The following is a 19,596-nucleotide window of genomic DNA, read 5'->3' as shown; positions in this document are numbered from 1 at the left end:
GGCCGCCACATTCATAGGCCCTAATTCTTAAAGAGACAGGAAGATCGAGTGGTCTGAAATCCTTAAAGAGACAGGTAAGGGTTCAGGTGGGTAGGACTGTGGTTTCAGTATTACAAACCCTTCTAGGGAGGTCCAGATGCCTCGGAAGTTCAGAACTTGACTGGGAGAGGTGGGAAAGCGGAGGAATGAGGGCTTTTAACTACCAGCCAGGGGCGGGCTTTCGGGGCTCCAGGGGAGCGGGAAATATAAGGGGAGGAGCCTGTGGATCCCGGGGAGGAGCCTCCGGGCTCCCGAGCTGGACACGCGTGGGGGCGGTGCGGACTAGGGAAGGGGCAGTGGGCCAGAAGAGACGGGTCGATGCCTTCGAGGAATTAGTCTCGTGCGTGGGGGGCATTTCCAAAGACTTTGAGGAAGGAAGAATGAGTAGAAGTCCTGATCAATGCCCCGTCTCTGTCCCCGGGCGCGTGTAAACAGCGGCACGTGGACGCAGATTTGGGGGACACGCCCACGTCGCTTCCCATGGGAATCGTGCCGCGTGGGGAGACGGGCGGAGCCGCGGGACGGTGACTAGACAGGGTGACCAGACTGCATTCCTGACCGGTGTGTCAGCGCTGATTCCCGCCCCCTCTGCCGAGATTGCGGATCCTACTTTAGAACTAGGGCGCCCACCTTCTCAGCGAGCCGGCGGCTGCCCAGAGCGGAGGGAGGGTCAGCGAAAGAGGATGGCTTGCCTCTTCCCAGGATCGCCAGTTTCCCGTGCGTGGGCGAGACACGCGGGCGCCGCCCCTGCGAGCTCCGGGACTACAGTTCCCAGAGGACGCGAGACTGGGTGGCGCCGGACGTCGGTTGAGGAAGCTGCTGGGAGTTGTAGTCCCAGCCTCCAACTTGGGGAGTTGTAGCTGCGAAATTCTGTCAAGATCCCAACCACTCTTTTTACCGATGGAGAGACTGAGGCTTAGAGATCCGAGGGGATACTAATTTTGGCGAGGCCCTCTTCTCGCCTTGGGGGCGGGATATGTGTCTCCCCCAGCCTCTGTAACTTTCTACCTCTTCGGTGGTGTCCAAATCTTCATTCAAGAAGGGGGAAACTGAGCCTGGAGGGTTAGGGCAGGGACTCAGGACTTCGTCTCTTGCAACCACAGCGAGGTAAGAGTCTGAATTCTATTTACTTAGTTAGGTCACCCTTGGATTTTCGACCTCGCCCTTCCTGTCTGTGAAATGGGCTTTATGTTAGTTCGAATGGGAACGTACCCGGCTGTGTCCCGCTCCTCCGGGACTACAAGTCCCAAAGTCCTCGAGGCGACCCCTACTCCCCCTCCCCTCCGAGACCCGCCTCCCTCCGGTCGGAGTCACGTCGTCTAACCTGTTCCCGGCGCCTGCCCCGCCCCGTCCTCGGCTCCCAGCAGCCCGAGCCGGAGCCGGAGGAAGCCCCCCGGTGCCAAAGTCTGCCCCAGATCTGTGAGTTACACCCCCTTGGGTTCAGCGGCTCTGGTGGAGCCCGAGACTCGCGTCCCTTGGGAGGGTCCTGAAGAGGCTAGGACGCCAGGTCCCAGGGCGGAATTGGGGGTGCGCAGGACGCCAGGGACCTTAGAAGGCTAAAACTTGGATGCCTGCTTTACTGGGCAGAAGGAAAGGGGGCTCGAATGTCTGAGTTCTTGGAAGGGCGGGCGCGGACACCGTAGTCCTGGGGAGAGGTTCGAAATTGGGGCTCCTCAGTCTCTCGAATTGGGAGCTTTAGGAATCCTGAGTCCTTGAGTACAATTGGGATATCGGATCTCTTGGGGGAGAAATGGGAGACTTGGACTGCTGGGGCTCTGGAACGGGCGGCCATCCCTGCCACTCTTCAGCTGCCTTCTCGACCGAGTCTTTAGGTCTAGGAGCAGAGTTAGGGACGGGGTGGGGATAGTGGAACCTGGGTTCCTGAAATGAATCGGAACTAACACCCCTGGTCTCTCTGAAGACTGTGTCCCGGCGTTCCCCCCTCTTTCTGGCTCTGGGGTGGGGGCCGGGGTTGGGGTGGGGAGGACTAGGGCAGGTCTCCAACCTTCTCTGTGCCGCTGCACGATCCCCAACATGTCATTAACCGGGGCGTCAGACCTGCCTAACCAGAGGAGGGACCTCCGCCCCAGGGCGCCCCCTGGCGGGGGCGGGGAACCTTCTATTACCCCTTGAAGGTGGGAAATATCTGGGATTTCCAAAGAGGGTTCTAGAATCCAGGGCAGAATTCCAGAAGGTGGGGTGGGGTTGAGGGGGGGCTTGCAAGGCTGGACACAATACAGCCATTATACAGAGAGGAGGGGGTAAGCTGAGTCAGAGGTCACAGTGGCAGCAGCGTTGGGGGTCAGGATTTGCCCTCCCCCTTCCACACAGCTCTCTTGGGCGTCAGGATTCCATCCCCGCCCACTGGATTTTCTGACTGACTTCTCTCCTAGGGCTCCTGGCCCTGACCCTGAGGTGAGAAATGTCACCTCCCCTCCCATCTGTCTGACCTGAGGTAGTGTGGCAGATAAGGGAGGATAGAGGCTAATTCTGGAGGTGTGTGTGTGTCCTTGAAGCTGGGGGAGGGCAGACGCCCAGCACCTCCCTCCCAAGACTCCCCCTTCTCTCCACCCCTATGTGTCACGTGAAGGGATTATACAAGGGGTGGGGGAGGCAGGGGGTTCTGGTGAGAGAGGGAAGAACTTCCTAATGTCTGGGCTTGAAGGGCATTTGCTGATAGCCTGGGATGAAATTAAAAATAATAACCGTGGCTGCCAAGGCAGAGCTCACAGCGTGCCAGGCTGAGGGCTGGCAGGTAGAGAGATGGTTCCCACTGTCTACAGAAGTCTCCGGCAATTGCCCGAAGGTCTTACTTCCACTGGGGTTTGCTGAGCCCACCCCAGGGAATGACTTCTCTTTGGTCCATTGGGGAAACTGAGGCTGAAGTGAAGGCGATACCTTCAGCTTTTGCCACCTTCTGTCTGGAATCTTGCAGGGATTCCTATGCCCTGGAATGGGCCAGAACTAGAGATGGCCAGAACTCAGGAAAGCAGGGGAGAAGATGGGATGGGATTGGTGGTGGTGGGCTTGCACAACACAGCCATTATATAGAGAGGAAGGGTAAACTGAGTCATAGAGGCCACATTTTGGGTTCTGAAATCCGAGGACTGAAGTCAAGAGGGAAGAATCAAAGCTCAGGGCTTTTAGAATCTCAGAAAGATCTGAAAGGGTCGTTTCGGAGAAAAATAGTCACTTTAGGTTTTGAGCTCTCTGTTCCAGGCCTGGGAATTAGGAATCTTATCCGTGTGAACTTCACTCTGTGCCCTGCGATGTTCTAAACTCTGTACATAAATTATGTCATTCAAACTTCACACTTCTTTGAGGAGAAGGTATTGATTCCCCCTTTATACACTTAAGGAAACTGAGGCACACAGAAGCTAAATAATTTAAAGAATGAGAAGGCCCAAGCTCATTGCACAGACGTCCACAGAGGAGGAAACCAAATCCCAGGGCAGGGATGCGGGGGTGGGGGGCGGAGGATGGCGGCTCCCAGCGTCTGTCTAGGAGGATTTCAACCTGGGTACTGCCAGTCCAGCCTAGCGCTCTGACCCGGTTCCTACGGAGGTCCTACGGTTCCAGGACCTCCACCTCCGCCCCTGATTTTTAACTCCAAAGAACGTGGCTGGGGTGCAGAAGATGCTGGGGAAGGAGACCTAAGAGCGGAGGAGAGGGGCGCCCGGCGGAGAGGGCCTGGGGGTGGAGGACGGGGGCCGCGAGCAGAGGCGCGGCCCGCGCCACCCTTGCGCCCCGCCCGGTCCCCGCTCCTCTGCCGCGGGAGGTGCTGCACCTGCCTGGGCCCGCCGCGCATTCCCGGGGTCTGAGCTCAAGGCGCTGTCCGCTCTCCCAGCTGGGGTCGTACCGTGACCAGGAGCGCCCCCTGGCGGCCCCGACGCCCCCTTCGCCCGCGTCAGCCCCGGGACGGCTCCACGCCCAGCCCTGACATTTCCTTAGACCCAGAGGATGTCAGCGTGGGATGTGTCTTAGAATTTGAGAATCAGAAACTCCCCGAAAGAACCACTCGCTACCAGAATGCTGGCCCTGGTGGTAGCATAGATAGTTCGTTTTTATATTTTAACAGAGTGTTTCCTATGTATCTCTAAGATTCTAAAAGATGCCGATTTTGGTTCCTATAGTCTCTACTTTTTGAGGCCTCAATTCTCAGAACCTTAATTCCTCTTGCACTTTCTGGCCAGTTGGATCCTCACAACAGTCCTCTGAAATGAACTGCTATTGATTCTAATTTTACAGATCAGGAAACTGAGGCTATCTGGTCAAGTGGGACAGTGGTGCTACCAGATTTGAATTCTCCTTAACTGTGCTTTCAGCAGCTCCACTAAACCAGACGTTCACCTAGACTTTTAGGACTTTGGAAACCTGAAATAGATAGAACTTGGTGCAGGAAGACAGAGAAATCTAGGCTAGCCAAAGTGGAGAATTCTAGAATGTTCCAAAGATAGAATCTTGGACTCAGAACTTTCAAACCATAGACTTCCCAACTGGAGGGTTTTAGGTTCTGTAGGAATTTAGTTACAACCTCAAGATCCTTATAATTTCAGAATCTAAGGCTCCGAGGGATTAAGGAGGCCTCTTGGAATAGCTGATTTGCTGCCTCCTTTCACAGTTTGGGGAAACTGAGGCCCAAGGAGTGGAAGGGACTCCAAGTCCAAGGTCACACACTCCTAACACACCCAAATGAGCCACCAGCCCCAGCAGGTTCTGTTCCGAGGCTTCCCAGACTGAAGCCAGAATCAGCATGCCCCAGCCTGCCCTGCTGCCCACGCCTGCACCCCAAATCAAAGCTAAGCAGCCGGTTGGTGCAGCAGGGAGGTGGCAGACTTGGCGGGCGTGGCGGTTACCATGGAGACGGGGGTGGTGCTGGCCCGACTGGTTCCTGGGGGCCTGGCTCCTTCCCACTGGGTTGGCAACTTCAGTGGCCCCTGGTCACCTCCCAGTTCTTCTGTTGACACTGGACCCATGTGAACACGCTGAGTCTGCTCTGGGCGGGGACTCCGGGGAGAGGAAGCTGAGTGGTCCCTGTCCTCTGCAGCCCTCAGACTGATGGAGATGACCCAGAATGTCAAGTTAGGTTCAGATGTGAAACCTAGTATGCTGACTTCTTGCAGGGTGATCTGAAATGTAGGTTTCTGAGCCTCAATTTCATGCCTGCTATGGAGGTTTTGATCTTGGGATAAGGTATCGAGTGTAAAGCACTTGGTACAATTCTAGGTGACAGTGACCTTTCAATAAATAGTTGTTGTTTTATTTCATTAAACTCTCAGGCAACTAGCAAAGGTCTTGGCACATAATGTTGTGGTTCAGTTGCTTAGTCGTGTCTGACTCTTTGTGACCCCATGGACCGCAGCACCCCAGGCTTTCCTGTTCTTCACCATCTCCCGGAGTTTGCTCAAACTCATGTCCATTGAGTCGGTACATAGTAGGCACATATAGACGGCAACACCATCATTATTTTTAGAAAGATCCCCAGCATCTAGCACAGTGTCTCTTGGTCCCTAGTAGCCATTCAGTAATTGATAGTTATTATTATTGCAATCTCTGTTCACTAAAATGCCTGGCAGACAGTAGGTGGTCAATGGATAATGGTTGAAGGAATTATCCAGTTTTATTAAGACTGAGACAGAGATGAACCAGGAGTCACGTAAAGAGAGGAATTGTCCTGAGCCAGAGAGTTTTGCAGGAGCTGGTATTTCCCAGCAGGGGCGGTGGTGAGGCATAGAACTTCCAGTGGAAGGAACTAGGAGATAAAGGCACCCTCGCGCTCCTTAGGGCCCCAGGTTCCCTGTAGGCGGGCCCTGAGCAGACTCTCTCCCGCCCCTGCCTCCCCAAACGCAGGCGCCCGCTCCGGCCGGCCGGCACCATGGACAGCGAGGCGTTCCAGAGTTCGGGGGACATTCTGGACCTGAAATTCCAGTGTGAGCTGGGGTAGGGGGCGGGGCTTGCCGGGGCGCGGCCCTCGGGGGCGGGGCGGGGCCCACAGGTCCCGGTCCTCATTGCCACTCCCGCCCGCCCAGCTCTAGCCATGAAGCACATGGACCTGAAGCAGATGGAACTGGACACGGCGGCGGCCAAGGTGGACGAACTGACCAAGCAGCTGGAGTCGCTGTGGTCGGATTCGCCCGCGGCGCCTCCTGGCTCGCAGGCCGCAGCGCCGGCTAGGGTGAGCCCGCGGGTCCTGGTCCCCACCCTGGCCCCCCGAAAAGTCAGCTTCTTTTGGCCAGGAGTTCAGGCAAGCCTGTCCCATGGGGCAGGCGGTGGACTGTTTAAGGGCATCTGATAAAGGGGGCCAGTGGAAGCGGCCATCTGTCAGGACCCTCGGAAGAAAAGGGGCTTTTTTCTAAGCGGCACAAAGGCACTGTGTGTGCTGGCCCCAGCCCCGACGGCAGGGCTCCCTAGGCCTGAATCTCCAGCCCCGCCTACCTCTCCAGGGTTGGCTCTCGATCACCGTTATCGATTGACTTACCAACCCTCTACTAACGTCTCTTTTGACCCCACAATGTCCCCACAGCTATCTCGGTACAGCACCAGCCCGGTCCCCGAGCCCTTGGGCAGCCGCGGGTCCTCCCGGAAGGCGACCACCGACGGCGCAGACACCCCATTCGGACGCTCGGAGAGCGCCCCGGCTCTGCTCCCCTACAGCTCGCTGTCCGCGAAGGGCCGGCCGTCGTCACCGCGCACCCAGCTCTACCTGCAGCCAGACGCCTACGGCAGCCTAGACCGCTCGCCCTCGCCCCGGCCCCGCGCCTTCGATGGCGCAGGCAGCCCACACGGCCGGGCGCCCTCCCCTCGGCCCGGCCCGCTGCGACAGCAGGGTCACCCCACGCCCTTTGACTTCTTGGGCCGCGCGGGCTCCCCGCGTGGCAGCCCCCTGGCGGAAGGGCCCCAGGCCTTCTTCCCGGAGCGCGGGCCCTCGCCTCGCCCCGGGACCGCACCTTACGACGCGCCGGCTGCCTTTGGGAGCCCTCTTCTGGGCACCGGCGGCAGCGCCTTCGCCCCGCCTCTGCGCGCTCAAGGTGAACCGCGGGGCCCAACTTAGCGAGTGCGAGGGGTGCAGGGCCTGGGACCAGCCTGTCTACCCCCACTCCCCACCCGGGATCCTCATGAGCAACTTCTCCCCCAGACGACCTAACTCTGCGCCGGCGGCCCCCCAAAGCCTGGAATGAGTCTGACCTGGACGTGGCTTATGAGAAGAAGCCCTCCCAAACCGCGAGCTATGAACGTGAGTGATGGAAGGCCAGAGGGTGGGGGAGCTGGAGAGGCATCCCCCAGACCCTAATGATTCCCGCCTCACAGGTCTGGATGTCTTCCCGCGGCCTGCTTCGCCGGGCCTGCAGCTGTTACCCTGGAGAGAGAGCAGCCTGGATGGGCTGGGGGCCAGCGGCAAGGTGAGAGGCCAGAGAAACTTGGGGAGGGGGTTTGTGGGATCAGGACTAGTCTCCCCTTTCTGGCTGTGCCCGCAGTTTCCATACCCTTCCTCGGCTTTATCGTGGATTTCCACCCCCTCCCCGACCCTCTTTTGTTTCTCCCTCTCCTTTTTTTTTTCCTTTTGTTTCTGCCCTCCGCTCCTTCTCTGCCTTCTTGCCTTTTGCCTTGACCTCCCTTGTCCTTTCCTCCACTCCTCTATCTTTCATCCCCTTAGGCCTCTCGTCCTCCCACCTGAGCCCTTTCTGTCTTCCTTCCTTCCCTCTTTCTCCCCCAGGACAACTTCACCAGCGCCACTCTGCCCCGCAATTACAAGGTCTCCCCTCTGGCCAACGACAGGCGTTCTGATGTGGGCAGCTACCGCCGATCACTGGGCTCCGCGGGGCCGTCAGGCACCTTGCCCCGAAGCTGGCAGCCTGTCAGTCGCATCCCCATGCCTCCTTCCAGCCCGCAACCCCGCAGTGCCCCCCGCCAGCGCCCCATCCCCCTCAGCATGATATTCAAGCTGCAGAATGATTTTTGGGAGCATGGAGCCAGCAGGGCCATGTTCCCGGGCTCCTCCATCTTCTCTCGAGCTCCCCCACCTAAGATGCCTCCCCAGCCCCAGGCACCCCCCCAGCCCCAGCCCCAACCACAGCCCCAGCTGCCCCCACAGCCCCAGCCTCAACTACAACCCCAGCCTCAACCACAAGCCCCTGCCCCAGCCCCCCAACCCCCCCAACAGACTTGGGCCCCTACAAGTGAAGGTGAGTCAGCGCTGGGGGTTCTGGAGGGCTGGGTGAAGGGAGGACAGATGGCTGGGGACCAAACCAGCTGGGGGACCCATCACAACCAAACACCTGTTTCCAGACACCGTCCCTGCAGAGCATGAGGCCAGATGAGCTTGGGGGTTTGCTCAGGAACTAGCCATAGCACAGTGCTTAAGCAGGGACTCTGGAGTCAGACTGGCTGGCTACATGCTGTGTGACCTTTGGCAAGTTACATAACCTCTCTGGACCTCAATTTCCTTGAGTGGAAAAGATGAATAGTGATAGAACCTACCTCACTGGGGTATTGTATTGGAATATATAATCCCTATAAAGGTTTTAAAATAGGGCCTGATGTATACTAAGCCCCCAGTAGCTATCATAGTAGTCATAATAATTATTAATAGTTTTTGGTGTGAGACCAGCTCAGGACTTGGATTTAAACAGAGTGGGTTTTGAGTCCCTCTCTGTGATCAACTTGCTCTGTGACTCAGGATAAATTAATTAATGCATACGAGCTTCCATTTTCTCATCTGTGAAAAGAGATGAATAATCCTTACTTCATAGATTATGATGGGCATTCAATGAAATCATGTAGAAAATGATCATTATAAAAAAGAAAACAAGGAGAACAAGCACTATATATTTCAACCTGCTTTTAGAAAGTGATTGAGAGGCAGGAACCAAAGATGAGACCATCAAATACCAGGATCCTAGTCCCAGCAATTTTCTGCCCGAGATGTTCAGAGAGGAAATGATTAGAGTCTTAGTCAAGTCTGTCATCATAGTAGGAGTAGAGATTCTGGAGTGGGGTAGAACTGAGCTCCAATTCTAGCTCTGTGGCTTTGGGCAACTGACTCGCCCTCTCTGAGACTCAGTTTCCCTTTCTGTAGTAATGAGATGATAGCCATATCAACTTCACAAGGGAGTGGTGAGAATTCAGTAAGACAGGCATGGAGAACGCACAGGGCACGAGCTGAAGTGTGTGATAAATGGGGGAGGTCATAGTTGTCTGTTATTCACAACCGTAGGAAGTTGTAGCCCGGAGAGAGCAAGAACTGCCCTGAGGACACACAGCAAATCAGGCATTGGTGGCAGGTCCTGGAAGCTGTGGGGAGGGAGTCTTGAGGGGCTCCAGGGATCCCTCTTCTGATGGGGCGCTTGTTCCTTCTAGGCCTCGCCAAACCTCCCGCTGATCTGGAACCTGAACCAGAGCTGGAGGGGCTGCTGACACCCGTGCTGGAGGTTGGCGACGCAGACGAAGGTGCTGTGACTCGGCCCCTTAGTCCCACACGGCTGCAGCCAGCGCTGCCGCCCGAGGCACAGTCTGTGCCGGAGCTGGAGGAGGTGGCCCGGGTGCTGGCAGAGATTCCACGGCCCCTCAAACGCCGGGGCTCCATGGAGCAAAGCCCGGCTGTAGCCCTGCCCCCCACCCACAAGAAGCAATACCAACAGATCATCAGCCGCCTCTTCCATCGTCATGGTGGGCCTGGGGGCCCTGAACCCGAGCTGTCCCCCATCACTGAGGGATCTGAGGCCAGGGCCGGGCCCCCTGCTCCAGCCCCACCGGCTCCCATCCCACCCTCAGCCCCTCTGCAGAGCAGCCCACCAGAGCAGCCACAGAGCATGGTAAGTAATACAGGAGGAACCCAGGGTATATCACTTAGCACATGGAAGTGTTTCTTCCCTTTTAGGACAGAACCTGGAAATTGCACACCTCACAGCTGCCACATTCCACTGGCCAGGAACCCAATTGCAAGGGAGGCTGGGAAATGTAGTTTTTAACCCAAGGGTCCAAAGAAAGAGAACATATATGGAGGGGCATCTGGAAGTCTTGACCATACAGAGACTTTCTCTGCTCCTCTCCAGTAACCTGTCCCTGCCATGGGCTTCCCTTCAGGAATCTAAGAATCTTCCAACCTGGAAATGACTTGTCTTGGCAGGTCAGAGGGTTTATTCTGGGATCTGAAAAGCCTGCTGGAATCAAGGCAGTCACCATTTCTCTCCGGAGCTGCTGCACAGCTTCTTCTGTCCCCTTTCCCTGGAGATCTGCTCTCCTCTTACACTTCAGCATGGCTAGAACTGGCCCACCCAGCCCTGAATCAAAATGACCTCTCAGTTCAAGTCCGTGGTGTCCTCCGACTCTAGTCAGAGTTTCTTCCATTCAAATTTTCAAGAACCAGTCTCTGGTCTCTGAGCCTGTAGGTTTCGTGATTAAGTGTCCCAGCTTCAGAGCAAGGCTGCCTGGGTTGACATCCCAGCTCCACTGTACTTATTAGCTGTGCAACCTTGAGCCAGACATTTAGCCTCCCTGGACCTCAGTTTCCTCATCTGTAAAATGGGAATGAGAGTAACTATAGAGTTGCAGTTAGAATCTAATACATTAATGTAACGCTTAGGATAGTGCCTGGCACTTAACTGTTAACCACTATTGTTACTGTCATCATTTGACCAGGAGACAGTCTCCTGCTGATCTTGTTCAGGTTTCTGCATCTAGGCCGGGGGTGGGGAGCATGGAATAATCTTAATTGCTCAGCGTGAGTAGACAGGGGGAGGGAAACAATTCCCAGAGAAGAAGTGGGGGCCAAGTGGACCTCAAAATGCCTATTCCTAGGCCCTCCTGAGGGTGGAGCCAAGAAATGTTGGCTCAGCCAAGATCCTGAGGCTCAGGATCTTGAATCAAGAATGGAAGAATAACCACGCCTTGAAATGGTCAAACTGCCTCATGGTAGAATCACAAAGTCCTGGCCACAGAGAAACTTGAAAACTCACAGCATTCAATCATTAAATCCTGGCGTCACAAGCTCAAAACTAAAATCTCAGAATCCTAGGATACTGAAGATGTGAACAGTAGAAGTAAAAAATTAGTAGCACAAACCCTGGTTGTACTGATTCTTGAAGTCCCCAAAACTGAAAACAAAAGACTTATTATTTGATTCCAAAAAATCACAGATTAGGGCACTAACATGTTATAATATAAGATTTTATTTTAAGTGAGCATTTTCCACTAGAAAGGAATACACATAGTAACTAGGAAGAAAAAGATAAAATAGAATAAAGAGACCAAAATCACAAGCACTCAGAACCATGATGAACATTTTAAGCATTTCCTTCCAATCTTTTGGAATGAAATTCTAACCATAAAATATTCAAGTTCTCAATCACAGAATCTTGAGAATGCAACATCCTGGATCCCCAGCAATTTGAAATGGCACAACTTTAGCATTTCTGGACTCACAGTATACTGGAAACAACATCCGAGAATTTTGAAATCAGTGGCTCTTGGTATCTTCAGATTCCAGAATCCTGAAATCATTGACATCAAAGACTGGAATCACAAATGCTTTGTGCTCAGAATAAATGAATTTTGTAGAACACCTGAAAATCAAAAATAGGGAAGCAGAAGGAATAGTATGACATATTCAAATTTCAAACATCTAAAATGAACACCTGATAACTTCATGTTTATTATCTAAATGAAACGAAACTATGAATTGAATATCTGGCTTCCATAGTCATCAACCTGATGGTCTCCCGGCCTCCTCTCAAGCCTCAGGGCCCTAGATTCCAAAATCTCTGGATTCCCTGAGTGTTGTAGGGAACCAGAGACTATAGAACTGAGGCAGTCTCCTCCCCATGGCCCTCTGGACTCGGGCTCTGTACCTTCCTGGGTTCCAATTCCAGCCCTGTCTAGGTGGATGACCTGGAGCGGTCAGCGGGTCCCCGAGCCTCTGTTTTCCCCTCCAAGGAATGGGTGTATTAGCGACCCGCCCCCCAAGCCACTGAAGCATCCCCGCCCTGTCCCCCAGGAGATGCGCTCGGTGCTGCGGAAGGCCGGGTCCCCGCGCAAGGTCCGCCGTGCGCGCCTCAACCCGCTGGTGCTGCTTCTGGACGCCGCACTGACCGGGGAGCTGGAGGTGGTGCAGCAGGCCGTGAAGGAGGTGAGTGCGGCGGGTGCGGGAGAGCAGGGCTGGCGGGCTGGGAGCGGCCCGACGCGGGAATGAGCCTCCTGGTCCCCCCGGCCTGTCCAGATGAACGACCCGAGCCAGCCCAACGAGGAGGGCATTACCGCGCTGCACAACGCCATCTGCGGCGCCAACTACCCCATCGTGGACTTCCTCATCGCGGCCGGGGCCAACGTCAACTCCCCGGACAGCCACGGCTGGTGAGCCCTGACGGCGCGCGCGGCCGGCGTGGGGCGGGGCCGGCGCTGGGGCGCCCGGTGCGGCCGCTCACGCCCGCCTCCCACGCCTAGGACCCCGTTGCACTGCGCGGCGTCGTGCAACGACACGGCCATCTGCACGGCGCTGGTGCAGCACGGCGCGGCCATCTTCGCCACCACGCTCAGTGACGGCGCCACGGCCATCGAGAAGTGCGACCCCTACCGCGAGGGTTACGCCGACTGCGCCACTTACCTGGCAGGTGCGAGGCGGGGCGGGGGGCCCAGCTGCTAGAGATAGTGGGCAGGGAAACGAAGCCGACTGCGGCTCCCGAGAGAGGATGCCTGGGGAGGTGAGGGGCTGTACGGACCTGTGACGGCATCACCGAGGAGGGGCCGGCGGGAGGGACCACCCGCGGGGGTGGCGGACGGGGCGTCCCACCTGGCAGGTGCGAGAAGGGTGTGTGACGGCAGCAGATTGTGCCACCTTCGAGGGAAAGGGGGGCAGGGGAACCGTGCGCCTTAAGCTGGACACCGGTGGGGACGAGAGCGGTTGCGGAGATTGCGCCGCTTTATCTGCCTTCTCATCTGTGGGGGTGGGGGAGTTGGACGTTCCAACTGTACTGTCTCCTGGCCCAGGGCTACCTGGGGGAGATACATTACCACGCAGGTGGCCGGTGAGCTGGCCCTGGCTTCTGGGGAGGGGCTTGGGGCCTCTTCCACTTGTAGGGAGACACGAGACTGTACCATGTATCTCCAGGAGCGGGGGGGGGGGGGGGGGCTGGAAATCACGTCATCTAAACAGGTGATGGGAGGAACTAGGTAGGCAGTACCATGGGGATGTGCCTAGGGTCTGGAGCGAAGGGGTCAACTGTAGCCTAAGTGTCCGGAGCGTCACACAGGTGGAGTAAGGCAGGCTGTAGGACGTAGGGGTGGGGCAGGGTATTTAAGAGGTGAGCCTGCAGGGATTACACCCCAGCCTGCTGTGCTGTGGCGAAAAGTAGGTGGGAGCCAGGGGGCTGTAACACCTGCCGTAGGGGTGAGCGGCCGCAGGTCGGGACTGGGGGGTGAGGGGGGAGAAGTAGACCTTCCACCGAAGAGAAGGGCTGTAACCCCCAGGTCAGGGGGGACTGTGACCCCCTTTGTCATAGGTCGGTGGAGCCTAGAGATACGAGGATTGTAGCGTCCTACTAGCCTGGACTCGGAGAAGGCAATGGCACCCCACTCCAGTACTCTTGCCTGGAAAATCCCATGGACGGAGGAGCCTGCTAGGCTGCGGTCCATGGGGTCGGGAAGAGTCGGATACGACTGAGCGACTTCACTTTCACTTTTCACTTTCATGCATTGGAGAAGGAAGTGGCAACCCACTCCACTATTCTTGCCTGGAAAATTCCAGGGACGGGGGAGCCTGGCGGGCTGCCGTCTATAGGGTCGCACAGGGTCGCACACGACTGAAGAGACTTAGCAGCAGCAGCAGCAGCCTGGACTCGGAGAGTCCCGTGAGGATGCAGTAGGGATTGGACAGCGCGCCTGGCAGGGGGAGGGCGGGGCCGAGAAACTGGAGCGTGGTGGGCTGGACCACTAAGGGGGGGAGCCTGGTGGACTGTACCATTTGGAAAGGGGGTAAATCCTTGGGCATTTTACCACTTAAGGGAGTCAGTGCGGGTGGGCTATACTATCTGGAAAACGATTACATCCTCTTTGCAGGCTTTATCTTTTGAGTGGGAAGTGCGCAGAGTGCACTGCACCATCTGAAAAGGGGGCGTTGGGACCACTTCCGGGGGGAGAAGTAGGGCTGTACCATGGGAAGGAGGGCTTGAGTCCTCTGTGGAGACTGAAGCTCTTAAGGGGGGCGGTGGTGGGGCTGCAGACAATTGCACTTCTAGAGTGGTCCAGGAACTTAACCAGGTATGAGAGGAAATGGGGACACTGACCCTTCCCTGGGGGTTCGTGGCCCGGCCCGATGCACCCCATTAGAGACTCCCAGCCCCAGCAGCTGACTGCAGCTCAGGCGCCCCTCCCCAGACAAGGTTACACACACAACTTTAATAGGGGCTCATTCCCCCAGGTGGGGCTGGTGTCAGAGCTCAGGCTCTGTCCCTGTCCCCAGCATCCCTGAGTGTTCCCGGCCCGCCCCGGACCGGGCGCTGACCATCCCTGCGGTTTCTTGTTTCAGACGTGGAGCAGAGCATGGGGCTGATGTACAACGGGGCGGTGTACGCCCTCTGGGACTACAGCGCCGAGTTTGGGGACGAGCTGTCCTTCCGAGAGGGCGATTCAGTCACCGTGCTGCGGAGGGATGGACTAGAGGAGACGGACTGGTGGTGGGCCACGCTGCACGGCCAGGAGGGCTACGTGCCCCGTAACTACTTCGGGGTGAGCCCAGAAGAAATGTTATGCGGGTCTCCTGATGGCTGGGGAAAGGGCTGATTCCCACGGGGTGGGAAGAGTGGCAAGAGAGACAGCCCTTTATACTGGGGTGGAGGGGCGGTTAGAAGAGCCCATCATCTGTCATGGGGAGGTGAGGAAGAGCCCATCATAATAACGGAGGAGGTAAGGGAAATCCCTTCTTAGAAGAGGAAAAACCCCTTGCTGGTGGTACTTCTTAGGGATACCCACCCGTACTCCTTTCCCGATTATATGATTGGTTTCTGCTCAAGCAAATTTTTTTTTCAAGCAAATATTTTTATTATCCCTAATTATATTCATGGAGAGGTAAAGAAGAATGTATTTTAGCCAAGAGGGGTATGAAGAATCCCAGTTTGGTGATTCGGGGGGGGGGGCCACTTGAAGAATTGTGAATTACAGGCATGGAACTTTTTGTTACACTGCCCTGGGCAGGGTGAGGAAGAGTCCATTAATATAATCGCGGTAGGATTGAGGGAGAGTCTGCTAGGTAAGGGGAGGAGATCAGGAAGATCTCATGACTTTCCTGGGAGACAAGAAGGTGCCTTTAATTAGGGCATAGGTGGCAGGTGGGTCCCAATCAGACGGCCATGGTGGGCGGGAGAGGCAGGCGTCTTTTTTACGACAGGCAAGTCTCCATTTATTCCAGCCCGCTGCCAACTGGCAGGCTCCATCTGGTGCTTGCCAGGGGATCCCGATGTAGTCTTCGAGATGCTGAGAGAGTCCATGAGGAAGGGACAGGGGGATGGAGACGGTCCACGTGTTTGGGGGGTGGATTAGGTGATTGTGTTACATTTGGGGTGAAGCGAAAGGGTGGGAACTCCCGGCGTCTGAAGAGCCTGTCTTCCCTCAGCTCTTCCCCAGGGTGAAGCCTCAGAGGAGTAAGGTGTAGCTGGAGAGAAGGACGTTTCCAAGGGAGACAGGATGAAGCAGCAGTTGCCTTCCCTCCAGACCTCCTCCTCCCTTCCTGCTGCATCTCTTTGCACCCCCAAGCCCTTGCAGCTGTGGGGTCCTTGGCAACAGCTCTCGGGAAACCCTGGGGAGAACGAGAACCCCAGTCTTAAACTTAGAAGCCTGCCTTAGCTGTGGGAGGTCATGGTGGGGCTGGGAATATCATCGGGGGCAAGAGAGATCCCCCCATTTGCCAAATCAGGTCCCATCCAAAGTGCCTCCTACTTCCACTGCCAACCCCCCAGCCTGCGCCCCCAAAGCAAGCTAACCCACCATCCCAGCAGAGCCTGGAGTGGGTCACCGCCACTGGATTACCCTGGGAGTCACCTGCGCCCCGCATCTACCAGCAGCCTTCAGGGGCCAGGTGAGGCGTGGGCATCTTTGTCTCTATCAGCATCCCTGCTCTACCTCTCCCCAGTCGAGTGCCTCCACATAGCGCTGGTGTGACAACAAAACGGGGAGTTTTCCTTTTTAAATAAAGGTAGTTTGCACAGAAATTGACTTCCTTCTCTTTGAATTCCATCCTGACTTAGTAAGTGCTTGTCATTGTTAACATGTTTGGTTCAGTTCAGTTCATTCGCTCAGTCGTGTCCGACTCTTTGCCACCCCATGAATCGCAGCACGCCAGGCCTCCCTGTCCATCACCAACTCCCGGAGTTTACTCAGACTCATGTCCATCGAGTCGGTGATGCCATCCAGCCGTCTCATCCTCTGTCGTCCCCTTCTCCTCCTGCCCCCAATCCCTCCCAGCATCAGGGTCTTTTCCAATGAGTCAACTCTTCATATGAGGTGGCCAAAGTATTGGAGTTTCAGCTTCAGCATCAGTCATTCCAATGAACACCCAGGACTGATCTCCTTTAGGATGGACTGGTTGGATCTCCTTGCAGTCCAAGGGACTCTCAAGAGTCTTCTCCAACACTACAGTTCAAAAGCGTCAATTCTTTGGCGCTCAGCCTTCTTCACAGTCCAACTCTCACATGCATACATATGTTTGGTAAACCAGTCTTAAAGTAGTCCCTTTGGAAGGGATTTCTCTCGTGTGAATCCAATCCTCCCTCTTTCGACTATACTTTTTTTTTTTTTTGACTGCACCACACCTCTGCAAGTGGAAGGGCAGAGTCTCAACCGCTGGACTACCAGGTAAATTCCTGGCTTCTTCTTTTTAAGCATCTTTAAACGGGACTTCCCTTGTAGCTCAGTCAGTAAAGAATCTGCCTGCAGTGCAGGAAACCTGGGTTACGATCCCTAGGTTGGGAAGATCCCCTGGAGAAGGAAATGGCAACCCACTCCAGTATTCTGGCTTGGAAAATCTCATGGACAGAGGAGCTTGGTCCCCAAGAGTTGGGCAGGACTGAGCGCTAACACTTACTTAAGCTTAAAGACGTGAAAGTGAAAGTAGTGAAAGTGTTAGTCACTCAGTCGTGTGGGACTCTGCGACCCCATGGACTGTAACCCGCCAGGCTTCTCTGTCCATGGAATTCTCCAGGCAAGAATACTGGAGTGGGTTGCCATCCCCTTCTCCAGGGGATCTAAATGTCTGGTAATTCTGTCATCGGAAGTTTGGGAGTATCTGCTTTTGTAATTGGTTGTGTCTGCTGGTTCTCACTCACGGTGGCGTTTCCTCATGTGTCCTGAAAGGATGGGTTGTGAGATCTTCTTCAACAGGGTTTTACCATGTATTCTTTTCAAGGATCTGACCCCAAAGAGTGATTTTCCTTGGTTTCTGCCCCACTTCTTTATTTCATAAACTGCTCCATGAAGATTTTTGATAAATCACAAGCCTTTCTCCCTTCTGATTTGTATTTCTTTACAAGCATAAAGCTTCCACTTTAAAAAAAAATTTCTGTATACTTCCTTCTAGTCTTTTCTTAAAACTTCATATACAGTATGATATATATTTTAAAATTTGGGCCATACTATGCATATGGTTTATAATTGTTATTTTTCATTTAACATTACAAACATTATATTGTGAACATTTTCCCTGTCATTCTCATTATCTTCAATGTCCAAAACAACTCATGGGAGTATGTAAATTATTTTAAATTAATATTTAAAAGAATTTAAATTAAATAAAATTTAAGGATTCAATTCCTCAGTCACATTAGCCACTTTTCAAATGCTCAGTAGCCACGTGGCTACTGGGTACTGTTTTGAATTGTGCAGATAGAGAACTATTTTCATCATCCCATAAATTTCTACTGGATAAAGCTGACGTATGACATTTGCATCATCCAGAAGCTCCATTGTGCCTCTTCTCAGTCTATGCATGTTTCCTCCCCATAAGGAGTAACCCTTTCTATCACTGCCAATTAATTTTCATGAATATACTTTAAAAATCAAATGGTACTGGTACTAAGATATGTGTGACGAAGAAAAACGGTCCCCTCTGCCACCTCTCCCTACCCCTATCTGTTTTCCAGAGGCCTCTGCTTTCAACTGCTTTAGCTGTTTCCTCTGGCATTTTCTTGTATGTTTCCAAATACGCTGACTTTGTTATTGCTTTTTACTTTTTGGCTGTGCTGGGTCTTCACTGCTGCACGGGCTTTTCTCTAGCTGCGGTGTGCAGGCTTCTCATTGCAGTGGCTTTTCTTGTTGTGGAGCATGGGCTCTAGGGCACCTTGGCTTCAGGAGTTTCGTAGTTGGGGTTACGTAGTTGCATAGTCCGTAGTTGGGGTTCCCGGGCTCTGGAGCACAGGCTCAATAGAGGTGGTGCAGGGGCTTAGTTGCTCTGCAGCATGTGGGATCCTCCTGGATCAGGGATCAAACATTTGAAATTATCCTTAATAAAACCCATAGGGGTCATTTCAGTGGGGTCCAGAGAGCTCTGCTACCATAGTCCTTTAGGTCTCAGTGCAGAGAAGAATTCATCGAGAGCAAAGGGGATAGATAAGAAGGGATTTATTAGACTAGGACAATTGTGAGGCTGACAAGGGGGGAAGCGAGAAATGCTCCGCCCTGAGAACTTAGTGGGCTACAGTTTCATAATCAAGGGAAGAGTGAGGAGGGGGAGAAGACCTTCTTTCCTGAGTAGATGTCATGCTTTTATTGTTAGCTCCTCCTCCAGGTTGAGCAGGGGAGTCTTCTTGTCCCTGCGTGGTCAAGTTACATCCGCAAATTACTGTTTTTATGTGTACAGAGAGCATGTCCTCGGCATCGTTCACTTATTGAGCTCACTGGGCAGGAAGTGGGGCTCCTGCCACCATTGTCTTATTGTTTTGGGGCGTGTCTTGTGCTTCTGTTGCCTGGTTTTGTTGCGAAGCAAGCCTGCTTGTTTTCTTCGTGGATAAGCAAACCAGTGTTCTCGAGTCATCATTAACTTACAGGGTCTCTCATATTTTTCTACTTACAATCCCTTACTGGGATTAACTATTTAATCACCTATTTTGTCGCTTCAGTCTGTACCTGTCATCAGTAACCACTGATAAAATGCTCCTGATTTTGTACAACTGACATGCTAGCAGAAGAGACAGACCATGCACAAAATGATAAGCAAAAAACATATATTCCATCAGATGTTGATCACTGCTATGGAAAAAAACTAAAGCAGAAGTGGCTATATTGTGCCTGACTGCAGGTGTATGCATTCCTTTCTTATGGCTACTGTCACTAATGACCACAAACTTGGTGGCTTAAAACAACATGCATTTAAAGAAACATTTTTTTTGTATTTATTTGTGGCTGTGCTGGGTCTTCATTGCTGCTTGGGCTTTCTCTAGTTGCAGTGAGCAGGGGCTACTCTCCAAGTCACAGTGCTTGGGCTCCGCATGGCGGTGGCCTCTCCTGTTGCTGAGCATGGGCTCTAGGCACGTGGGCTCAGTGGTTAGCACAGGCTCATTAGTCAAACTGCCTCTGTTT

The 19,596-nt window shown here is 54.2% G+C and overlaps 1 protein-coding gene across 3 annotated transcripts; it reads left to right on the top strand.

The window, feature by feature from the left end:
• Nucleotides 1-7: 7 nt before the first annotated feature.
• On the top strand, nt 8-16,235 carry PPP1R13L (protein phosphatase 1 regulatory subunit 13 like). Of its 3 annotated transcripts, none has more exons than XM_043899488.1 (13): nt 8-74; nt 5,890-5,969; nt 6,069-6,214; nt 6,563-7,067; nt 7,175-7,273; nt 7,348-7,439; nt 7,754-8,222; nt 9,397-9,851; nt 12,032-12,163; nt 12,254-12,387; nt 12,478-12,644; nt 14,558-14,757; nt 15,641-16,235. In XM_043899488.1, exons 2-13 carry the CDS (start codon nt 5,915-5,917, stop codon nt 15,677-15,679), a joined length of 2,493 nt encoding a protein of 830 aa, XP_043755423.1. In that variant the 5' UTR covers nt 8-74; nt 5,890-5,914; the 3' UTR covers nt 15,680-16,235. The 3 variants fall into 3 exon arrangements, with proteins under 3 accessions (XP_043755423.1, XP_043755424.1, XP_043755422.1); XM_043899489.1 differs by lacking the exon at nt 8-74 and adding an exon at nt 268-1,146; XM_043899487.1 differs by lacking the exon at nt 8-74 and adding an exon at nt 1,304-1,458.
• The last annotated feature ends 3,361 nt before the right edge of the window (nt 16,236-19,596 follow it).

The sequence above is a fragment of the Cervus elaphus genome, chromosome 4 (assembly GCF_910594005.1).
Source record: "Cervus elaphus chromosome 4, mCerEla1.1, whole genome shotgun sequence".
NCBI classification, from domain to species: domain Eukaryota; kingdom Metazoa; phylum Chordata; class Mammalia; order Artiodactyla; family Cervidae; genus Cervus; species Cervus elaphus.
The sequence above is the reverse complement of the archived record's forward strand: the minus strand, read 5'-3'. Positions and strand labels throughout refer to the sequence as shown.

What these genes read in the sequence shown, in the direction of transcription:
- PPP1R13L (XM_043899488.1), top strand. Translation starts at nt 5,915, where the DNA reads ATGGACAGCGAGGCGTTCCAGAGTTCGGGGGACATTCTGGACCTGAAA. An exon ending in CCCGCCTCTGCGCGCTCAAG is followed by an intron (nt 7,068 to 7,174) that starts GTGAACCGCGGG and finishes CTTCTCCCCCAG; the next exon opens with ACGACCTAACTCTGCGCCGG. An exon ending in TCCCCGGACAGCCACGGCTG is followed by an intron (nt 12,388 to 12,477) that starts GTGAGCCCTGAC and finishes TCCCACGCCTAG; the next exon opens with GACCCCGTTGCACTGCGCGG.